This window comes from Gigantopelta aegis, chromosome 3 (genome assembly GCF_016097555.1).
Source record: "Gigantopelta aegis isolate Gae_Host chromosome 3, Gae_host_genome, whole genome shotgun sequence".
Taxonomy (NCBI): Eukaryota; Metazoa; Mollusca; class Gastropoda; order Neomphalida; family Peltospiridae; genus Gigantopelta; species Gigantopelta aegis.
Window position 1 is genome coordinate 54,889,434 of NC_054701.1, and position 25,378 is coordinate 54,914,811.

At 38.4% G+C, this 25,378-nt stretch overlaps 1 protein-coding gene across 2 annotated transcripts; it reads left to right on the forward strand.

Annotated features, from left to right (window-relative positions):
• Positions 1-1,479: 1,479 nt before the first annotated feature.
• On the forward strand, positions 1,480-23,465 carry LOC121368254 (hillarin-like). 2 transcript variants are annotated; one of them, XM_041492908.1, is made up of 7 exons: positions 1,480-2,386; positions 17,091-17,420; positions 17,789-18,163; positions 18,309-18,440; positions 18,789-18,871; positions 20,222-20,368; positions 21,276-23,465. In XM_041492908.1, exons 1-7 carry the CDS (start codon positions 1,973-1,975, stop codon positions 22,633-22,635), a joined length of 2,841 nt encoding a protein of 946 aa, XP_041348842.1. In that variant the 5' UTR covers positions 1,480-1,972; the 3' UTR covers positions 22,636-23,465. The 2 variants fall into 2 exon arrangements, with proteins under 2 accessions (XP_041348842.1, XP_041348843.1); XM_041492909.1 differs by lacking the exon at positions 1,480-2,386 and adding an exon at positions 14,531-14,587.
• The last annotated feature ends 1,913 nt before the right edge of the window (positions 23,466-25,378 follow it).

The following is a 25,378-nucleotide window of genomic DNA, read 5'->3' on the forward strand; positions in this document are numbered from 1 at the left end:
TTATTACATGTTTTGGCGTTTTGGTCTATTTAATACTTGTTACTAAAATCTTGGCATGCTTAGGAATTCCATTTTGAGTATTTAAATTTACTCATATTTTGGGGTCTATACATTTTTACATTCATCACAGTCTCAGTGAAGCGTGACGTTGGACGACCAACAGACATTTCGGCCAGTGTTGTTTAATACATGCCATCTTAAGTCTCAAAGATCTACATTTGATACACAATGGAGTTTTGTGTTTTTCCTAAACCAATGCATGCGGTGTTAGGGGGTGGGGTGTCACCGTTAGTGCAGTCGTTTTAGGCCGGGGCTTTGTTAGAGCTCTAAAGATATGCTGATTTAGTCTGATTTACGTTTAAGTGACGACCAAGAAGAAATCTTACTGTTTCTTGCAGCTGCATATTTGAAAAATAAAAAATAAAGAGGAAACATACATGGGCAGTGAAAAAGAAAACCCCCCAGACATAGCCCGTGATATAAATATTTGTTACTTCGCTATTTTTCCTTACATATGAAAATTACAATCAACTTTCCCCTGCGCGTGCTGTAACCTCACCGTGGTGCAGGGGTGTAATATTCTCTGTGAGAATGGCCAATACAGCATAAATTGAAATTTTGTGTAAAAGTCAGTATCTATCTGTGATATTTGTATTTTTGCACAGTTCTTTACACTGTTTTTATTTAAATCTTGAATTTTTATATTGTTGATCATCACCTTATTTGTTTGCATTACCATAGTTTGACACCCAAATAGCCGATGTATTTTTCGTGCTGGGGTGTCGTTAAACATTCATTCATTCATTCATTCATTCATTCATTCACAATCAACTTTGTTAAGTTTATATCAATATAAAATTGATAATAATTATTTTAAAACGTGTATTGTATACAAACAGAAGTGCGACGAAATCGCTCCAATTAACTTCCCCAATTGGAAATGTTACTGATTTAAAGTTTGGTTTTTTAACGACATCACTAGAACACATTAATTTATTAATTATCGGTTATTGGATATTTGGTAATTAAGACATTTAGTCTTAGAGAGGAAACCCGCTACATTTTTTTCCATTAGTAAGGGATCTTTTATATGCACAATCTCACAGACAACGTAGCACATACCACGGCCTTTGATATACCAGTCGTGGTGCACTGGCTGGAACGACCGCGCAGCAATCTAGTGCTTTACCATTGGGCTTTGTCCCGCCCGTCGTTAATCATTTAACCATGCAAGAAAAACCAACATAACCTATGTGCCCATTGTCTAAACAAGATGTGTTTCTGGGAACCCAACCCTACCTATAAAAAAAGGGCCAATAATATCCTAGATGAAAGGGCCAAAATATTTATTGTTTCAATATCTAACATTGGTAGATGCTAATAAATAAATAAATTTAAAATTCTGCATTTACTTCTTTCAGTTCCTCTTCTGCATCCACCCCCTCTTCTCACTGCCATGGGGAAAACCCCGACTGTCAAATGAAATGTCCTACCCGTAAGCTATCCGTAGAGTGATCGGATACGCACACGAACACGAACACGCATACATTAAATGTAATTAACCTAATATTTACATGAAATGATTTTTACGGACTACACATTACGGATTAAGTCAGACGAACGGGCATACGGCAGACGAACAAAAGGAATTTGTGCCTAAGACTTGTTCCGTATTGACATACACAACAGCCGTCATTTCCCATACTGGTGTTTCATTTACAGCACGTATGACTATACCTGGCAGGTATGCGTCTACTTGAAGTCGCCAGCAGCTCGTTATCCATATTCAGGGCTTTGATGACGCCAGGTATGCTTAAAATAGGTCAGCCAACGCACAACCAAAACTCACAATACAAGGATTTGTTATTATAATGGCGGCCTTTGAATTTAAGTTTTATTCGGACCGACGTTTTCTGGTGTTGTTCAGTTTCGGATAAAGTGTGGTGGATGATCTCGCGTGGAAAGCGACACCATGTCGATGATAATACCGAGCGGAGACGGACAGATCCAGGTGAGGGAGCTCGAGGACGAGGACAAGACCTACAAATACTCGTTCACCTACGAGAAAGCTACGTTGTACGAGTACAAGTTTGAACGCCAGCCCAATCCCGACCCCGTCGACCCGTGCTTCAGGTGTAACAAGAGGGTGGAGCGGGACGAACAGATCAACATCGGGGTGCTCTTTCACAAACACTGCTTCCGATGTCGAATATGCGGCGTTCCGCTGTCATTGCAGACGTACCACAGAAGTACGACGAACGGAAACGCGGACAAGGAAATCTACTGCAAAACACACCTGGGCAAACAGGTGGGGCAGCTGAAACAAGGAGATGTGGTGGGACAGATGGAAATACCTGATAATCCTAACAGAAAATATGTCATCCAGGTAATTAGTAATAGGACTAATATTACATTTTATCCATGTATTAGCATACAGCAAGCATTTTTTAAAACATATTTTTAATGACTTTTTAATGTAAACTGAAGCAAATGGACCTAATTAGAAGAAAAACACACAAAATGTTACTATATTTCATCATTAAAATTTCTCAGTAGAGATGCATTGTAAACATGACACGTCAATGGATATTCCAGAGGCCAAGTTCGTAAATTTGAAAAATGAGCGTCCTCATCTCTTCTACAACAATACAATTAGTCCCATTTTCTTTGCTATCTTAACTAGTTATCCTCCAGGTTTTAATGCGTTTGATTACAGCCTGTATTTTCAATCAATAAGCAAACGATGACCATGCATGCTGTTAACTTTAACCCCGTATGATAGTGTCATCATTATAAGACCACCACATTAACTACCTTTAATGGTACATTTAGCTTCTTATGCGTACAGGTATTCATTTGATAGTATGACCAGTCTACTTAACTGTAACGTTAGCTAATCTATGTCATTCACTATACACACACACACACACACACACATAAAAATGTACATAAAACATGCATACATAATGTAATACATACATACATAGACACATGCATACGTATGTACGTACATACGCATGATCGCATGCAATCACGCACGCACGCACACACACACACACAAATTACTAGTCTAAAGAACACATCGGCTATTGGGTGTCAAATGACGGTAAATAGTGAAGTGCATGAATGGAGTGATTACATACCAAATCAATATAAAAATGCAAACATTAAATTAAAACAAGAGTATAGAGGTGTGCAGAAAATAGATTTGGAGTAAAACTCGGTGTCTTTAAGGGCTTCAACAGAAGTCCGGAATGGAATTAAAAACATTCTACCGCAGTTATTGTGATAATATGTTAAGTGTAACAGCCAGCAGTACACACCTACATAAGGCCGTTATGCTTCAGTGAGATTTGACCTATCTAACAGTATATATCGTGGGAATTTCGCTCTCTGTTAATGTGCTCAGCGCGTATTTCTTCAAGACACCTCAAGGCATTTTAATTACGAAGAAATGAAACCCGCTGCCTTCAGGTTACTTCTGACGAATAAGCAATGTTTTCATATGCATTCTCCAATAGACAGGATAGTACATATCACGGTATTTGATGTAAGAGTCGTGGGACACTAGATGGGATGGGAACAAATCCACCGAGAGCAATCGATCCTATGAACCATCACACTTCAGGCGAGCGCTATATACCACTTAGTTATATTCATCTCCGTAATGTGGGCAGGAAATATTTTATATGTTACATTAGAGATGAAATATATGTTCGATTACTGAATCGAAGCAATATTGCTAGGCACTAAAATTCAGTTAATCTAATGGGTGAAGGAAGCGGGTACAAATGTATACATTGGTTTAAAAATTAACAAAAGCCAAATATATTTCTGTTTCAATACGTTAAAGAGATAATATGGAAAAGTCCATTTTAGAATTCTTGTAGTTACATAGATAGCCTGTACTACCTGATATTTGTACCAGAGAGTTTTGACATTATATTAGGCAAAACAATTATTTTAATAGTGAAGATTTGCAAATCATCTGTTGAGATTTTATAACTTAACTACGAGCAAAGTCCAGCTGTTGTCACCTAAGTAACACATGCGAGGGATTTCATGTGTAATATAATTTCTTACACACCCGTTGGTGAGAACATCATTCGTTAGTTTTGATAACACATAGTGTTAACACACATACGTGCGAAAACATTTTAAAGACATATGACTGGCTACTCCTAGGTGATGCTGTACTATCCCATGAAAAAAAACCTACACTGTGTATGAGACGTACAAGTTAACCTGACATTGACTTGTCTGTAACGCACAAGTTAACTATAAGCGCTAGGGCCGTTGATAGGTTTTAGTTCGAAAAAGCGTTTAAATTTATATTAAAACCTTTTTCTGAAGATATGTAAGAAATAGAAACTACATTCGTGTCTGCTCGTTGGATACGTTTTAAAACAACTCTCATGTAGTATTCTCTATATTGTCATCTTCTTTGTTCACGAGCAGCGGTTGGATTGGGGAAAAACCAACACGGTCAACAAATGATATACGTCATCTTGTATGATGGGCTTGAAGACGTAGTAATGTGTGTAAAGTCTCCAGTTACTTATAAACAAATAATACTGAACAAAGTTAACTGTTTCATTTTGATGATTGAAAAATTACAGTTTATAGTTTACAAAAAAATTGTTTTAAATTTTCTTTTGTTTAACGACACCACTAGATATTGATTTATTAATCATCGGCTATTGGATGTCAAACATTTGGTAATTTTGACATATAGTATTAGAGAGGAAACCCGCTACATTTTGTCCATTAGTAGCAAGGGATCTCACAGTTTACAGGCCACTATATGTAATAAATGTAATTGTTATAAATATATTTTAAAGACAGTTAATAACCGCTATGAATCACGCTGCAGTAATCATAGTAATAACACATTGATACAGGTGAACAATGGTGCAGCAAGGTAACTTTGACACTGCGGTGTTGACGTCACTGCACGTAGAGCCTTGACGGTTATCGTGTGCACACAGCCTCGTGCGGTGTAGTCTGTCAATAGCTGCTGGGTAAACACACTCGTGCCCAGCGCGACCTCGGACTGCTTGATAAGAACCACCTCTTTAATTGAACCAGTCTTGTCATGATCATAATGGAAGACAACGCCCAAACTGCTTCACCTCTCAGATGTGTCATATTCAGTTGAGTTAAACACTTAACCTCTTTGAGGTTTACCATTCTTACGACACAGTCTGAATGAGGTTAATTTTGCTTTAAAGTCCAACTTTGCATGAGTGACGCCTACAACTAAATGCACAGAAAACCAGTTTTAAAGAATAGCGTTCAACATATTTCATTTGGTTATTGCATATCACAAATGAACAGACATTTATACACGTGTATAAGACTTTGAACAGATCAATATTCATAAAAGGGTTGTAAATAGCTTTAAATACTTCAAAATAATGCAATATATTTCCACTGCGTGTTCTATTAATGCATGTCTGTTAGTAGACTTTATATTACCTCAGTTATAACATATATATACATGTACGAAACTGTGGAGTCGTGAGCTTAAGTCATTGGATAGTAAGGTGGGGTTTTTTTAATATGCTTTGTGCAATAAATTGTTTTATGTGTTAAAAGGTATTCATTTTAAAATTAGTTAGTGATGGTCATACGTTTGGTGGATATGGAGCTAAAACTAGTCACCTGTGTATAAGCAGTGGGGGGTTTTTCTGTTTGTTTTTTCAATTTAGTTTCGTGTTGATATCCAATTAAGGTTCAAGCACGCTGTCCTGGGCATATACATCAGCTACGTGAGCTATCTGTCCAAGACCGTGGGTTAGTTGTTAGTGGTTAATGAGAGAGAAGAGGGTGTAGTGGTCTTGCACCTACCCATTGAGTCGTTAACACTCGCTCTGGGTGGGAGCCGGTACCGGGCTGCGAACCTACCAGCCTTATGTCCGATGGTTTAATCACGACACCACCAAGACCGGTATAAGCAGTATGAATCATAGTGTTGAAGTTCAACCCACACACCTGACATTCCTTTACGTTGTTTCAATTTGATCATGCGAGGTAAATGAAGAGACATAGCGAACACGTGGCGATACAAAGACGGCTGCTGTGAACCAATATTAGTCTCCTTCACGTGTGCTTCTCCAGAATATTGGATATTAGATGACAAATATTATGTAACAAACGCAAGAGCTTACTCAGACAGCCCAAACAATGTCACAAACTAATGAAACGGTGAATAGCGGTAAGCTAATAATTACCAGCACGCTGTAGGTGTGTATAACAGTAAATCATTAAAATTTACAACAGAGTGGCGAGTGTGAATAACTAATCTAATAATTGTCAGAGAGTGCTGGGTTTCATTACCGGCTTCGGTGGAGCAGTGGTTAAGCCGTCGAACTACAGGCTGGTAGGTACAGGGTTCGCTGCCCGGTACCGGCTCCAACCCAGAGCGAGTTCTTAAGGGCTCAATGAGTAGGTGTAAGGCCATTACACCCTCTTCTTGCTCACTAACCACTAAACAACTAACCTACTGTCTTATACAGACAACCCAGATATCTGAGGTGTGTGCCCAGGACAGCGTGCTTGACCCTAAATTGGATATAAGCACGGAAATAAGTTGAAATGAAATGAATGGGAAACTCACTAATTATCATTAGTTCATTTCATTTCAACTTATTTTCGTGCTAATATCCAATTAAGGTTCAAGTACGCTGTCCTGGGCACACTAGTTATTTTAGACGGTATTTCCCTGTTTAAACATAACAGACTTTAACTTCTCTTCATATGTTATAACCGTATCCAAATGTGTATTGCAGGTTTGTAGATTAACTAAACTTGGTGTCCATTTTGTGGGATGAAACTAGGGTCTGCGCCTTTAAGAGCTCGCTCTGAGTTGGAGCCGGTACCGGGCTGCGAACCCTGTACCTATCAGCCTGTAGTCCGACGGCTTAACCACTGCGCCACCGAAGCCAGTAATGAAACCCAGCACTCTCTCACAATTATTAGATTAGTTATGAAACCTATTCATTTCATTTCAACTTATTTTCGTGCTTATATCCAGTTAAGGTTCGAACACGCTGCCCTGAGCACACACCTCAGCTATCTAGGATGTCTGTTCAGGACAGTGGGTTAGTTGTTAGTTGTTAGCTGGTTAGTGGTTAGTGAGAGAGAAAAGGGTGTAGTGACCTTACACCTACCCATTGAGTCTTTAAGAACTCGCTCTGGGTTGGAGCCGGTACCGGGTTGCGAACCTTGTACCTACCAGCATGTAGTCCGATGGCTTAACCACTGCGCCACCGAGGCCGGTGCTGGGTTTGATTAACCTGCAGAGACAGGCTAGCTCTGGGAGTGCAGACAATTTCGTCAAATTATCTATTAAACTTCAGCAATTGCAGAAACCCAGTCATTTTCTAACAAAATATCAATTATTACATGAAATTATTTCACCAAATTAAATTAGTATTCACCAATTACTTTTAAAATTCGCAATTGTCAAATTTGGCGAGTACAAGAGCTAACCCTGTGAGAGTTGAGGGTGTAGTTCGAGTACTCACTAATTGTCATATTAGGAGTAATCCAGTAACGAGCGACGAGATGGGTCTCGGTTCGATTAATCCACTCATTAGCAGAGAACGGCGGGTGTAATTAAAATAATCCAATAATTAGCTGACATGGCATGGCAAGCATTTTTATTATCTACTGCATCGAGTGAAGTATGGAGAAAAATATGAAGAAAATAGTTTTTTGTTTAATGAGTGTCAAGTTCAAGTTCTTTATTGCGTTAAGTTTTTCAACTTATCAGCATTATAACAATGAAATACAATATTATGTACAATAGTGCGGAACAATGGTGGAGAATGACTTACATAAATACATACACATATACCGATAAAACAATTCATCTATATCTATATATAAACAATCGGCAATATGGGTTACACAAATATAGATATATTAAGTTGTTTGTAGTAATAGCATATCTCTCATTTTGTTCGCCTGTATTAAGTATTTGCCAAGGTTATTTATCTCCTTATTGTTTGTAGCTGACAATAGCTGTATTAGTTTAAAAGCACTGGGGTTCTTGGAGTAGTATTTCTTAATAAATCTATTTCTTAAAGTTTCGTATCGTGGACACTGAAGAATAAAATGAAACTCATCCTCAATCTCATTAATATTACATAATGTACATACTCTTTGTGTTCTCTCGATATTTTTGTACCTACCAGCTTCTATATTTAGCCTGTGTGCACAAATTCTCATTTTCGTTATTTCTTTTATATTACGTGAATCAATTGGCTTCGTCAGATATGTTTGTAATTGATATTCCTTTATTAAGTGTTTATATAGTGATCCTTTTGGCGACGCTGTTATTAAAGTGTAGGATTTTTGTTTAAATAGATCAAATATTCTTTCTTTAATTATGTAATAAAAACTGATATGGGTATGGGTCGATTTCCAAATATAACTTGGCCCAAGCGTATCTAATTCCTGCTTAATATTCGTTAGCCAAATATCTCCATACTCATACATTTCCTCGTACACAGCTTTTAGAATGCAATTACTGGTACTACCAAGGTTTATCCAATATTTAAAAAGTGTCAGCTTTCTTATAATAGCTAGTGGAAATCGTCCCAATTCTCTATAAATAAAGTAATTACAAGTTCTATTATGTACACCCAATGAACGTTTACAAAATTGTATATGCACTTTCTCAATGTCGTGTGCTGAGTGAAAATCCCAGACTTCCGATCCATAATTAAGAACATTATTTACATAGGTATCAAATACCGCTAACTTCGTTTCAATATTAAAATAGTTCTTATTGCACATAAGGTGGGTGTATCGACTTATTTATGCCCATCTCCCTTCAGGGCCCCGTTTTACGAAGCGATCTAAGCGATAAGGTCACTTTCAGCACATTGTTATGCACTTAAGGTGATTTTAAGATCGCTTCGTAAAACGGGGCCCAGTAATACAGGCCGTCGACAGCAGTTTTAGTCCTTTGTTTCAAGCTGTTTCAATTCAACTGGACTATACCCTAGTCTGATACTCTACTCGTTCAGACGGATCCGGCTTCTCAAGATCTGTATTTCAGCACAGCACTACACCTTCAACGTCTATCGACTGTCAATCTAGGGGTTTTCTTGACGGGATGCAACCCATCTCGTCCCTTTAAGCTGTGCACCCAAACGGCCTTAACGAGGCCACTCGCGTGGACATATCGATCGGACTTTAAACGTTTAGATCTGCGTTCAAAATTTTATGTCGAAATTACTTCTTTTTTGTAATATTATTAAATAGTCCGATCCTCTCTTCTTTCTCTTATTTAATTTTGGACTGTCCTTCTAAAATGCTCCAAATTATATAAATATTCGGCCGAGCAGTCAATTCTTTTTTATTTTTGGCTTGTAACCTTTTTATTTTTTTATTTATTCTATTAACGTTTTTACTAATTGCTATTTTCAAAATTCTGCCCATTTTCAACCCCCCCCCCCTCCATCCCGAGTCAGGCCACCGATCTTATCGGAGGTCGGACTCGGGATGGGCGTGTTCGAAACCCTAGTGGTATATGGGCACGTTAAACTAGTTATCATCATCATCATCATCATCAATTCTTTATTGAAACTTTGAGCAATAGCTGCTCATCAGATAACATGATGGAAAACAAATGAAAGGTGTAAAATAAAAATATCATTATTACAATCAAGAAATAATATAATAGAACATGTACAATTCGACTTTGTAAGTAACAATGGCATAGGTTTGTTTTAAACATATTTACCACCAAATTATAATGGTCATGGATCGGTCAACAGGCCATGCCTATATTAAGACCTCTCCATTACATCATAAAGAATATACAGATGCAACAATCAAGTGATATGATAAAATTAAAGCACCTTATTATTTAATAAGTACCTAAGTTACACAAATCTTTAATGTTATTAGCAACTGTATTAATTTGAACATAGATGGATGCACCATATAATAATTTTTAATATATAAAACTTTTAAATCATTAAAAAATGGACAACATAATACACAATGAAACTCATCTTCAATCTCTCCAAGTTGACAAAATACGCAAACTCTATTACGTCTATCAATATTATTATAACGCAAACTCTATTACGTCTATCAATATTATTATAACGTCGAACTCCAATAGATAAGTTATGTGAAGACAATCGAATTCTTGTGATGCACCTTTTATACAAATCTGGTAGTTCTGTAAAGTCATATACTTTACTAACAGTTTATAAGATAAGAACATTTAGTCGATGTTTGTAATAGATCATTAACATAAAAATAACACAATATGGGGACAATATTTCTCCCTGCATTAAACCGATATCGTTATTAAAAAAACTTCAGATTGGAATCCATTTATCGTAACACGTGATTTTACAGACGTGTGCATACTTTTAATGACATTGAGACGTTTGCCTCTTATACCAATCTTAGAAAGATGAACCCACAAGTTTAATCTATTTACAGAATCAAATGCCTTTTTATAATCAATGAAACAGCAATAGAGCCTGTTCTTACTTGCAAGCATACAATGAACATTTAGCATCTGTTGTACCCATTCCTCTACGAAAGCCAATTTTGCCCTGGTCGGTCCCAAGCCCGGATGTAAAAAAGAGGAAGGTTAAGCGTGAGATCTTGGCGTAGCCAGGATTTAGGGGGGGGGGGGGGGGGGGGGCATACTGGGGTGGGGGTAGCATCCGCATCTCATAAAAAGTACCCTCTACAGAAATCTGCCCCGGATTGGGCCCCTGGCTTCCCAGAGACCGAACCCTGGGGCGGACATGCTCGAAACCTTCGTGGTATATGAGCATGTTAAAGTATAACGCACACACGCATTGCATGAGGATCTGCCCCGGATTGGGCCCCTGGCCTCCCAGAGGCCGAACCCTGGGGCGGACATGCTCGAAACCTTCGTGGTATATGAGCATGTTAAAGTATAACGCACGCACTCTACAGAAATGTGGACACAGCCGATTATAGCGAACCCTGGAAGAGAACCGATCATTGTCTGGAGGACCTAAGTATGACGTCATATGATGATGACACCCAGTAGCCGATGTATTGTTCGTGCTGGGGTGTCATTCGAATAACCATTGTCGTAGTCAGCATTTCCCTCTCACCCACACTCGTCACTCTCCGCTAATCAATGGTTTATTCTTAGCCACAACCACCACTAATAATTAATTGTCTACATTTAACCACACCCACCACTGATAATTAATTATCTACATTTAACCACACCCACGAATGATAATTAATGGTCTATATTTAACCACATTCACCACTGATAATTAATGATCTACATTTAACAACATCCACCACTCTCTGATAATTATTAGTCTTCTCTTCCACACATTTCTATGAAAACTATCGTCGTCCTATTTTTTCAACAAACATAATTGTAACAAAATAATTTCCAATCCGCTTACACACGATGATATAGAACATGTTTTCTTTTCAAGTGTAGCGTGATATAGTTGAAAATATATTTTAAAAATATATTCGCAATATGTCCAAATTGCTGTAAACCAAATATTGATAATCATATATTAATAATGATGGGGACTGGTACGGGGAAAGAAGGACTGACCAAAAGGTTTACACTGACGTGACGCCAACGAGCATACCAAATCACAACTCGTGTCCAGTAGTCAGAACTGAATGCAATCCAATCTAATATTTATTTACATGCTCATATACCACGAAGGTTTCAAGCATGTCTGTCCTGGGCATAATCTCTGGCCTTTGCCAGTGACTAAGTCCAGGACAGAAGGCGGGGGAATGAGTTTGAAGTGGGCGGAATTTGGAATGCGTATTTAGTTGTGTCCAGCGACTGCGCGGACCGACTAGTAGACACCGAAAATGGGCCGTGTTCTGACTGGCTGAATTTCGATTCCTTCGGGTCTAACACCGGCCTCGGTGGCGTAGTGGTTAAGCCATCGGACTACAGGCTGGTAGGTACAGGGTTCGCAGCTCGGTACCGGCTCCAACCCAGAGCAAGTTCTTAAGGGCTCAACGGGTAGGTGTAAGGCCACTACACCCTCTTCTCTCTCACTAACCACTAACAAACTAACAACTAACCCACTGTCCTGGACAGGCAGCCCAGATAGCTGAGGTGTGTGCCCAGGACAGCGTGCTTGAACCTTAATTGGATATAAGCACGAAAATAAGTTGAAATCAATCAATCAAATCGGGTCTAACTAGAAAAACCTATGTCTACGGAGAATAACTGCACCTATCATCATGTCCGGACTAGAAATTTAAACCCAAAAATAAGTTTGACTGCTCGGCCGAAAAGGTTTTAAGGTGATTTGAGCAATTGAACGGGCGCCAAAGTAAAGTGCGTTGGACTATTTATAAAAAAATAAACATAAGAATTTTGAAGCTCGATCGAAAGCGTTTAAAGTCCAACTAAGCCCAAAAAGGAGGTTACCTGTCCTAGATAAGGTTGGCGTCTACGGGGAGGTGATGATGAACTCTTCGCTGAAGTGGGGCACCAAGTTCCTGAACTTGTGTCCCCATAGACATTTAGCCAGTGGGAGGTACTGGGCGCCGGCGATGATCTTGATGATCCTGTGGACGGTGTGGTTGTCCATCTCTTTGTAGAGGATCCCCTGTCTGTATAGACCATCCCGGCGCGAGGTGATGACCAGTACCTCCCCGATTCCCCGTAGGTCTCCAGGATGGATGGCTATCTGGTTCCCGTCCTGAAAAGTCTTGAATTCCTCCTGAATGCAGGTCCGTTTCTCCATTATACATTATATCCATCAGTGACTACGTCTTGTTCCAGGCAAATCAATCTCTCAACGAATTTTTGTGCAGACAGGTAGGTGCACATGCCAAATGATTTTAAAATGATCGTGTATGACGGATAATGTGTATGGATGCGCATGAAAAACTACTTGGGTGAAGCTGAACTAGGTTTAATACTAGTATATCGTTACAGCACAAAGAAAGCTGCTTCTTGGTAGGCTGTCAGCCTGTTTTAAATAGCACCCTGTGTTTGTGCCACCGAGCGGAATTCATTAGTCAAGTGCTACTTTAGTTTTAAAAAGTATTGATTTAACAACCTACTAGAGTTCATTTATTTCTTAATCATCGGCTATTGCATGTTAAATGTTTGGTAATTTTGAAATAGTCTTAGAAATGTTTTATTTAACGACGCACTCAACACATTTTATTTACGGTTATATGGCGTCAGACATATGGTTAAGGACCACAGAGATATTGAGAGGAAACCCGCTGTCGCCACTTAATGGGCTACTCTTTTTCGATTAGCAGCAATGGATCTTTTATATGCACCATCCCACAGACAGGATAGTACATACCACGACCTTTGTTACACCAGTTGTGGAGCACTGGCTGGAACGAGAAATAGCCCAATGGGTCCACCAACGGGGATCGAGCCTAGACCGACCGCGCATCGAGCGAACTCTTTACCACTGAGCTACGTCCCGCCCCAACATAGTCTTAGAGAGGAAACCCACCACATATTTCCATTAGTTGTGAGGGGTATTTTATATGCTCCATCGTACAGACAGGGTAGCACATACTACGGCCTTTGATATACCAGTTGTGGTGTTGGTATTAAAGTCATTGATCCTGGTTCCCAGGGCACGTGTAGTTTCTGTTTCATATAAAACGTTTAGTGAGCGACTGAACGCCACAAGCAGGTGATATAGGAGATGTGTAATTTAACGGTAAACATCGGTAATAACAGAACATATTATATATTACCTAACTTGGGTCTGTACTTTAAAGCTCTATAGCAAATAATTACTCGAATTTTGTAATATGGAATATCCCCGAAGTGTTTGATAACTTTTAAATTTAGTATAACTTAACTGTAGAAGTTAGAGGTAAGCTGTTCACCCTCTCACGCAACGTTACTATAATCTCACTGACTTTTGGGGTTGGGTTGGGGTTTTTTAATAAAATATTTTATAATCGTGGTTTGTAATTCACAGCTGAATGGAATTATATGCTGATTATGCAGGGTCTCTGTATTCGAATGAATGAATGAATGAATGTTTAACGACACCCCAGCACGAAAAATACATCGGCTATTGAGTGTCAAACTGTGGTAATGGAAAAACAATGTGATGATCAACATCAATATAAAAATTCAAGTGTCAAATAAAACACAGTGTAAAGAACTGTGCAAAAATACAAATATCACAGATAGATACAGAATTTTACTCAAAATTTCAATTTGTGCTGTATTGGCCATTCTCAAAGAGAATGTTACACCCCTGCACCACGGTGAGGTTACAACACGCGCAGGGGCTCTGTATTCGTTACCTACTAATAATAATACAGCATATTGAATCTACCCTCTCTGTTCAGTAGCCTATTAACAAGCACTCGCAGGTGCTACTGATGACCGACTAAGGTCAGGTCAGGTCATAGGTTTTAACTACTGGCCACTTAATTACAGTGTCAATAATTACACATTTCTTAACATATTCTATACGTTATACATATTCCCGCAGCACGTTCCGTTTGACCTGGCACGAACTGCCATAGGCAGTAAACTAATGTAGGAAGCCGTTTCGCTTTACCGTTTCCGGAATCCGCACAGGTAAGACTTCTTCATGCAGGTGACGTTGTGAAATAACTCTCTTATTGCGCTCCCGAGTCCACACAGTCATCATGCAAATAGCCGTTGGTGACAATGTCACATGCATATGATTTATGGATGTTTGAGCATTAATATCAGCCGCATTACAACTAACACTGTTCTTCGTAGCCACGAAACATTTGTAGAATTCAGATTTCTAGCTTGACGGACCTACGCAAGCGTAGTGCTCATACATGTATATCTATATTAATATATTATGGTGTTGGTGCATTTCAAGTACTGCATAGTTATGACTAATGAGTGTGGTGTGCCTGTACTATTCGTGTTATGTGTGTTTTTTAATGCTACAACAACACACTACATGTCGTGAGACTAAGCGTACACATTGTTGATGACTGGCTGCCAACTTGTTATTTTTGGGCTTTTGCGTAAAATAGGTCATGTCGCGTCAAGTAAAAATTCGTCAATACATTGTATAGCGGTGTAAGGAGGTACATCGTTCGATATTGTACACGGACAGAGGTGGGTGCAGTTTCACTGAAATCAAATGTCACTGGTCTTCAAATCAAATTACCAATGCCGGTACGTTAAAGATTTCACTTCACCTAGACTTCCATTTATGTATAGGGGAATGTCCGAGTAACTCTCCATCCTGAAAAATAATGGAGACGAGGCCCACTAGGGCCGATTTCCATTAGTTTTGAGGAATGGAGAGTTACTCGTACATTCCCCTACTTAAACTACACCACTAAATAATAATTTTATGTGAATATATGTTAGTATGGATTTTAACACCAATGATTTTGGTGGGTTAATTTAGAAGGGTTTCATCACTCCATTACTGAAAAATAATGGAGCGTTGAGACAATACTGTGACTTCGCAGGTGTATTTTAAACTTTAATAATGGTGGTACTGGGAACATTGTATTTGTTATGGTCATGGAAGAGAAAAGTCTTCTTATATCGCTAGTAGTATAAAAGTACATTACACCTTATTTCATTTGGACATATACAGAGAATAACTAGTTAATAACTTGGGCTATCAGCTTTTTCTTCTGAATTCTGAAGGTCAAAATGGGGAATTTCACATTCCATCTGAGCATGATAAAGCCGATATCCTCTGTCATTAGTTCGTTATTATCTTTATCCCGTAATCCATCAAAGATTGAGAGAATAAATAAATGATTATTTCAGTTTACTTCAGTTATATCGTACGATTCCCCAAGTCAAATGAACGGTTTTGTGAGTATCTGTTGACATGACGTCACAACCTGCTAGTATATAACGTTTGATTTAATCGGTCGTCATAATCTGTCAATAGAAACACTGTTTGCATGATAAATGCATATGTATGTAGTTGAATTAGCTTCTGATTGGTACCACATGGGCTGCTTACTGTAGCAGATGATCAGCATTAAGTTCATACTCACTTGAGAAATATAGAACATATTTGTTTCACGTCACCTCAGGGTTAGGGCTAGATTTAATGTTTCGAGTAGGGTTAGGTTTTGGGTTTAGATGAGGTTCCCTCTTTATACATGTATCAATATAATAAGGGCTAACAGGCGGAAATCTTTCCTTAAGCAGAAATACAATTCTTCTAACACTATGCTATTCAACCGATGTTTGAAACTGTTTATTTATCTTATAATAACTTTTTGTTGCTATTTCCAGGGTCGTGCCTAACCTAAAACAAGTGGGACAGTAATACAGGGTCTTTTCTTCGTTGATAAAAGGGAAGTTTTAAAATAAAAAATGGCATCTTTTAGTATTGTGGGAAAGTTGGTGGATGTAACGTCTAGTTATTCATTCTAATTCATAAACTCTCTCCACTCTGAGTGCACTGCAATAAGACCTAATTCATAAACTGTCTTCAATCTGAGTGCACTGCAATAAGACCTAATTCATAAACTGTCTCCACTCGGAGTGCACTGCAATAAGACCTAATTCATAAACTGTCTCCACTCTGAGTGCACTGCAATAAGACCTAATTCATAAACTGTCTCCACTCTGAGTGCACTGCAATAAGACCTAATTCATAAACTGTCTCCACTCGGAGTGCACTGCAATAAGACCTAATTCATAAACTGTCTCCACATTGAGTACACTGCAATAAGACCTAATTCATAAACTGTCTCCACTCGGAGTGCACTGCAATAAGACCTAATTCATAAACTGTCTCCACATTGAGTACACTGCAATAAGACCTAATTCATAAACTGTCTTCACTCTGAGTGCACTGCAATAAGACCTAATTCATAAACTGTCTCCACATTGAGTACACTGCAATAAGACCTAATTCATAAACTGTCTTCACTCGCAGTGCACTGCAATAAGACCTAATTCATAAACTGTCTCCACTCGGAGTGCACTGCAATAAGACCTAATTCATAAACTGTCTCCACTCGGAGTGCACTGCAATAAGACACACAAGGACGATGTGATGCTGCTTAAGAGAGCTGAGAGAACTTTGTGAATTAGCTCCCTTGCGTTATATTTTCAGATCGAGGGGAGCAAGAGAAGTGGGTTGAACTATCCTAAATCCAGTCCTCGTGGCAGTCCCAACACATCGGCAATGCTGCAAGCCAGTCCCAACACATCGGCGATGATTCACTCCAGCCCCACTTTGGGCTACCCGGATCATAGTCCCAACACGTCCGGCGAGCTTCGGCACAGTCTGGCATCGAGCCTGGCCAGCGTAACTGCACGAAGTCTGAACGACTCGCGAGACACCAGCATGTGGACGTCGTACACACCACAGTCGATGGACAGCGGCTATCCCAGTAACATGAAACATTTCTCACACCCAAAACCAGTCCTTCAGAGTTTTGAAGTACGTTCCTTCTATTATGGAAATGCGTGTATTCTAATTTTAAGTTTCTGATTGTTCAATTTTGTCTCTTGTGGGCTATTTAACTTTAAAGGATACATCTGACATTTGTAAAACGATTAGTTATCGGCATATCAATGAACCACGAATGTTAATTATTGCCATTTTGCATACAAAGCTATATTCAACACGATGGTGTGTGTGTGTGTGTGTGTGTTTCTGTTTTATCAGCAAAATACATATATCGATATTCGAGCATAATTTATAGAAATTGTTATGTTGGTTGATTTGTATTCATCTAGAAAAACCTGTGAATTAAAATTTTACTAAATACCTGCAGACGTCATTATGTTTTGTGTGGTGTGTTTCAGGACTTTGAGAACAGTAACGTGTTCGAAGCTCAGTCGTTACTCGAGGAGAGACACCGAGAGGAGGAAGAGCGTCTGCAGAGATTTCTCTCTGAGGAAAGAGAAAAAGAATTCAAGCGGCTCGATGAAACAATCGAGGTCGAAAAGGAACAGGCAGCTTCTGACATCTTGGCTAGTGTAGACAACTTGGCCATGCACAACAGCACGCGCAGTCTCGACTTGATAGCAGAGCGGGAACGAATCGAGGAACATTTCAAGAAATCGCGCGATGAACGACTCAAGCATGTGACTGACAAGATAGCTAACGAGGAGAAAACAAGAAGTTCCCGGATGCTTGAACGTCACTGTGTAGAAATGATGACGCTTATTGGCGAAAAGGTTGGTCTACTATACCAACATAATTCATTCTCTCTCTCTCTCTCTCTCTCTCTCTCTCTCTCTCTCTCTCTCTCTCTCTCTCATTGTCTGAAATATTACCATTCATGTGTAAAGCAAACAGTCAGAGAATTTTTTATGTATTTAGGACCGAGAAGCTGACAGAAGTTCCCTTTATGACCACACGATGAGGGCGCCAATCTTACCTCCGGAGTGCAAGAAGTGCGAGCTCTTCAAATCTCCTGTCGTGTTTGAACATCTGGACACTCGAGCCGTAGAGGTGAACTAACCATGATATCTGTAGTACAACTTGCTCTGTTAGTGTCTGGCACATTTTACAAAGTACAAGGCAAATACATGTACGAAAGCAAAATAGTCCAATTTTATCCTTTTATTTTTACAAATCGGTGGAGGTAAACTGTCAGGATAGGAATTAAATTATTAACAGACATTCAAAAATGTTATAATTTTCATTCTTTTTTTCAATTCTAAGTTTTGTTGCTGAAATTGGTCGTTTAGTAAAGAAGTGACATGATTTGGAATTCGATTTTACTGTGGTCATATCTGATGCTGCTATGGCTGAGACATACCAACACCTAATATCTCTCAATGTGTTTGTTTCTTGTAGCTGGCGAATCAGGATTACAGCAATTACACCGAGTTAGTTCGAGACTTAACCAGGGGCTGTAAATCAGAACTTGAGAAAGTCAGGTACCACACGTTTATCATCTCTTCATTCTCTATATTTCATTTTATTTCTATAATTGTCTTGTTCTTCATACTTTATCATACTTTATAGTATTCATTCTCCACACTTTATCATCTCTTCATCTCCATTCTTTATCATCTCTTCATCTCCATTATTTATCATCTTTTCATCTCCATTCTTTATCATCATTTCATTCTGTCTGTTTTAGTATGTCTTCATTCTCTATACGTTTTAAGCACCTCGTCCTCCATCCTTTGTCATCTTTTCATGCTCCATACTTTATCATCTCTTTATGCTCCATACTTTATCATCTCTTCATGCTCCATACTTTATCATCTCTTCATGCTCCATCCTTTGTCATCTCTTCATGCTCCATACTTTATCATCTCTTCATGCTCCATACTTTGTCATCTCTTCATGCTCCATCCTTTATCATCTCTTCATGCTCCATACTTTATCATCTCTTCATGCTCCATCCTTTATCATCTCTTCATGCTCCATACTTTATCATATCTTCATGCTCCATACTTTATCATCTCTTCATGCTCCATCCTTTGTCATCTCTTCATGCTCCATACTTTATCATCTCTTCATGCTCCATACTTTATCATCTCTTCATGCTCCATACTTTGTCATCTCTTCATGCTCCATCCTTTGTCATCTCTTCATGCTCCATCCTTTGTCATCTCTTCATGCTCCATACTTTATCATCTCTTCATGCTCCATACTTTGTCATCTCTTCATGCTCCATCCTTTGTCATCTCTTCATGCTCCATACTTTATCATCTCTTCATGCTCCATACTTTATCATATCTTCATTCTTTATACTTTGTTATCTGTTATTATCAATTTTCCTCCAAGTCAGTCTCTATAAACTATCCAATCTACATATATTATCATCTCTTCTGTTATCCATAGTTGAACAACTCAGATCAGTTCAAACTGTCAGCTGTTTGTTCTCGAGCTCCATACTTAGCAACTCTGTTCTCCACATTTCATCAACTGTGTTTTCCATAGTTTATTAACTCTCTGTTCTCCATATTTTTATTGATTTGGTCACGTTATGGCTAGAAAAATACCTTGCATAAAAGTGCTTTCTGGAATTGTTTTAATGTTAACATTTTTTGTGTGTGGTTATTCTCAAAATGTATTTGTAAAACATTACTAGTATGAGAGCTGTAATATTATTTCCATTTGATTTATGAAAATAAATGAAACACACTGTTTAATAAGTATATTTTGTTAATATTTGAAAATGTTTCTGTTTTTAAAATTGTAATGTGTAATAAATTTTGTTTGAATTAATTGTTAAACAAAAATTAGTCAAGTTTCTATATATTTATATCCTTTAGAGTTCTGTTCCGGTGGATAATAGCCAAGGATTTGAGAAAGAATACTGCTCATGAAATACTTCGACCCAATGCCGCTGTCAGCTCTCTCTTTAAAGGTGTCAAGAGCGGAAAGGAAACATATCATCAACTATTTAAAAAACTTTGCTGGTGAGTCGATACATCTAAATATTATATTTAACACTAAATTGTACTTGTGTTATTGCTCACGTTTCGTGAACACCTGATATCATCATTGTTTTGACAGTGATTCATGTCATCACAGATGGAATATTTCCAATGAGCTTTGTCCTTATTTGTAAGTTTTGATTTAGTAAACTTGTCTGGGAATGGCAGTCCTCTTTGTGGCAGTCAATTATACGGATGTATTGTCCAGAAAAGTGTCTCGTGGCTGTCCTATAAATGAAGCACTAGACAGATTCACTGAATCAGCCACTAATTTGCTAAATATCTATTTGACTCTGCATTGTGCAGAGATATGGTGTTGATCACAGTTAATGGGGTTTTTGTTCACATTACATTAAAAACAAATTGTACATTAGTGTTTCTCATTTTTATAGGATTTGAATAACATATTATGTGTTTATGTGTGTGTGTGTGTGTGTGTGTGTGTGTGACTTTATTTTGCTTTTTAATTTGAAGAGTTGCGTCCCTTAAGTAACTGGTAAAGATATGAAAAAGCAAAACACCGTGATGAAGTTATAACATTGTAGATTAACCTGAATAATATAACACACAATTTTGTGAGTAAATTTGTTTTTCAATGCTGCAAATTAAATACATACGCATATAATCTGCCATTATATTGACACAGTTGTGACCATAATAGATATTCTGTACTATCATTATGTATAAGAGATGGCAATCACTACACGAAAATGATAGTTATATGCAAACACTAGTTCAATGTTCATTGTGTACAATTACTGTCAATTTAACATAGTTTATAACTTTATATGTTGCCGAAACAAACGTGTACATGAAAGTATTAATAGAATGGGTTGTTCTTTTTACAATAAACATTAAGCTGTAATATGTATGCGTTTTTCGTTCACAGTTTTGCGGGAATACACTGTGAGGTGATCTTAGGTTATTCCAAGGGTGCTGGCTACAAGCCTGGAATGAGAATGGATGGTACAGCATTCCGAAACTCGTGGACTGCCGTCTGCATCGATGGAAGTTGGCGACTGATAAACTGCACGTGGGCAGCCCGGCACGTGTCTGGTCACAAAGACGATCTGCCGCAGATCTTCCACAAGTACGATGAGTTCTACTTCTTGACGGACCCCGAGGACTACATCTACCAGCACTACCCGGATGACCCAGCCTGGCAGCTCATCGAAATCCCACTCCCATTTTCAGAATTCATCAATCTACCCGTGGTCAAATCACCATTTTTCAACTATGGGCTCAGATTCTATTCAAACTATGGTGCCACTTTGACAACTGAAACAGGAATGGTGGAAATCCGCCTAGTAATGCCCAAAATCCTTGGATACGGATCACTGTTAGAACCGTACAATAAAAATACATCTGACGCTAAACAGTTAGATGGTAGGACACTCCTGAGATTTGTTAAGAATGAAGCTATATTTACCGTGGCTCTTCCTAAAGCTGGTGTGTTTTACTTTTCAATCTACACAGGAGACTACAGTCATTCCGAGTGTTTAGAAAGTGCCTGCTCATTCCTGATTAACTGCGTCAGACTCTCGGGTCCCCCCTCTCCCCCGTACCCACCTGTGCCTTTCTTCGGACCAACTCCTGTAATGGACCAACTTAACATTGCAACCGATAAAAATGACGTTGATCCTCTGATTGTCTGTAATAGTGACTACATTGAACTGAATTTTAAAATGTCCAAAGAGATCAAGATTACGCACACGTTCCAGTACTTTGATGTTGGCGACGAGTCTGTTACAGACATCGACAGGTTCGTTTTTCTGCGCTCTCGCAACGACACGGTGGCCAATTACTTGGTGCGTTGTCCTAAAGAAGGCTTCTACATCTTCTCACTGTTCTGCGCAGACACCGCGATTGACGCACACAGCCTCGACTGTGCGTACAGGTACTTGGTGATATGCCAAGAGCCAAGTCCTAACACCGGTGCCTTCCCTAAGACGTACCACAAGTGGAACAGATGTACACTGTATGAGCCCATTGCCGGAGACCTACTCACAGACAAACGTTACAACTTTCGAATGGACGTTCCTCAGGCTGTGGAGGTGTTTGTCGTGATAGGATCAATGTGGCATCATCTTAAAAGGAAGCTGGGCTTCTCGTGGGAGGCTAACATTAATGTGGGCAGCCAGCCAGGACCTGCAAAAGTGCACGCAAGATTCCAAGCTGGAAGAGATGCGTCCACGTTTCCTCAACTGCTGGAGTTTGAAATTACAGAGGACGTTGAAACTGAAATATGAAAGACTCGTGTCCATTTTGTGTCCACACGTAGCTACATAGCCAGACCGTTCTTAGTCCGATTTAGAAATCCGTAAATGTTTTATAGAGTATAACATTTGTTTACTTTAAGATGTTTTGTCTTTATACAGTATGGAAATACAACTAAGGTTTCAGTGGAAGATGAACAATACCTTTTTACACGTATTACGCGTGTGTGCGTGTGTGTGTGTGTGTGTGTGTGTGTGAAGAAACAGATCCGCACAACAGTATAATAGTAGATAAAACTGATTTTGACAGTACCTTCAACCAACTGGGTTTCTAATGGTTTATTAAGTTTTAAACTAGTAGTTGTTTGTTAAACCAAAGTATACACTTGTTAAAACTAAACATTTCTTGCCAAGAACAGGGTACTGATGTTTGCACAGGCGCGTTATTCGTCATATCATTGTTGACAGAGTCCTTATTGTAGTGACGCAGTGATTACTATTTCCAGTATGAAATGTAATAAATGCAGTTATAACCATTTCTAACCAAACATTAATTTCCTTCTTTTTTCTCACTTTCGTTTTTAGCATGATAATGCCAAAGTACCTCAACGATATGGTTTTGGCACAGTTGTCACATTGATACATTTTGTTTTATTTTATATGTCCCACCAACATCTCCGACAGATAAGTGCTTTCGTTTAAAATATGCAGCAGTATGTTTATATTATTTATTGTTAATATATCATAAATTGTATTCTTATAAAATGTGTATCATTTTGTCTGTGCTTCTATAATAATTGTCATATATGTTCTAATGTATATACATGTATTTTATGTCAATATATAGCATTGTTACTTCCTGATGGCATTGTCGTTTTACATGCGATACCATGATATCTTTTCATTCTGACTTGTAGTTCATGTTTCATTCAATTATTCCTTATATCCAATTAAGGTTCTAGCACGCTGTCCTGGGATCACACCTCAGATATCTGGGCTGTCTGTCCATGACAGTGGGTTAATGGTTAGTGGTTAGTGAGAGAGAAGAGGGTGTAGTAGTCTTACGCCTACCCATTGAGTCGTTAAAACTCGCTTTGTGTGTGGGAGCCTGTACCAGGATGCGAACACAATACCTACCAGTCTTATGTTCGATATCTTAACCATGTCACCACCGAGGCCGGTGGATCATGCTTTCTATAGCTCCAGTATTGTATCTATCCATACAGTAACTAATACAGTTAGGATACAAATAATGTTATTGTCTGCCTTAGTGTTTAATGTTTTCGCACTCTCTTACATTGTAGATTGGTCTCCATGAATGATGCTAGTCGGTGACAGTTTAGATGTTTTCGTCTTTTTTTAATTATCACTACTATTTATTTCTTCAGTGCAATGCTTTAACTTAATTAAATGGACGAAACGCGTACATGCAAACATGTCTTTATTAGTTGCAAACTTTGATATCGACATAACACCGATCCACCATAAACAGAACAAGGAAGGGGGTCTGTTGTCGGCATACAACTATCGCCACAATTTGTCAATAAATCTTTCAAGGTTTAATGTTATATAACAAAACATGAGCCGTTTTAATATGTTTTTATAATATAATTTCCAAGGATGATGTATTTGTTCATTTTTATTGTGAAATGTTATCTGTATTAGTACATAAAATAAATCGTAGTATTTATATATAACCTTAAATATGTTTACAGAAAGTTATACACCCTTGTCACACTCGCATGAAGTAAAAACATGCACGAATGTTCAGTGGGCGTGTATTTGTGGAGGAACATTGATTTCGACTGCAAACTGTTAGCAATTCCTTTAACATGCACGCAAGAAAACACACTGACCACACAAAGAATAACTAGAATGTTATATATCATTCGTTTATTTCTCTCTCGAAACTCTTCTGCTGATAGCACCGCAGCTTTCAACAAGAAACACATGGAATTCAAAAACAAGAAAAAACGCAAATATAGGGTTTAGTCTATAAATATTTATTTCTTCTATCATAAAAAGCCCAATGTTCTGGTTTCTGTAACGGTTATTCACATAACGGTTATTCACACAACGGTTATTCACACAACGAGTATTCACATACTGGTACTTAACGGTTAGTCACATAACGGATATTCACACAACGATTATTCACATAACGGTTATTCACACAACCATCATCTCCTGCCACTTCGTCACTGTCGTTCCGGTCAGTGCTCCACGACTGGTGTAACAAAGATCGTGGTATATTATACTATCGCGTCCGTGAGATGGTTCACATGAAATATCCCTTCCTGCTAATCGAAAATAGAAGACCATTGCGTTGTGACAGCGGGTTCGCTCTCATTATCTGTGTGGGCCTTAACCATATGTCCGACGCCATATAACCTTTGATAAAAATGAAAGTGCGTCATTAAATAAAATATTTCTTCCTTCCTTCTTTTGTTTTGAATGTACTTAAAATAAATTAGTAGTTTCGAACCCATTATAATGGTAATTAGAACAGTTGCATGCTGTAACATATGCGTATACACGTCAGCGGGAGGGTCTATCATCTGTTGCGTATCATGGTGAATTGTTGCTTGCTCGTTAAGCTATATATTTACATATGTTAGCTTTTTCTTTATGAGCTTGCTAGATTTAATATATGTTATAAGTAAAATAAACGTCTTCATATATTTTTTCTAATAAATACGTATACAAGTAAATGTATGTTTAGAAGATCATGACAAAATGTGTTAATAACTTGACTATTAATGGCGATACTATTACA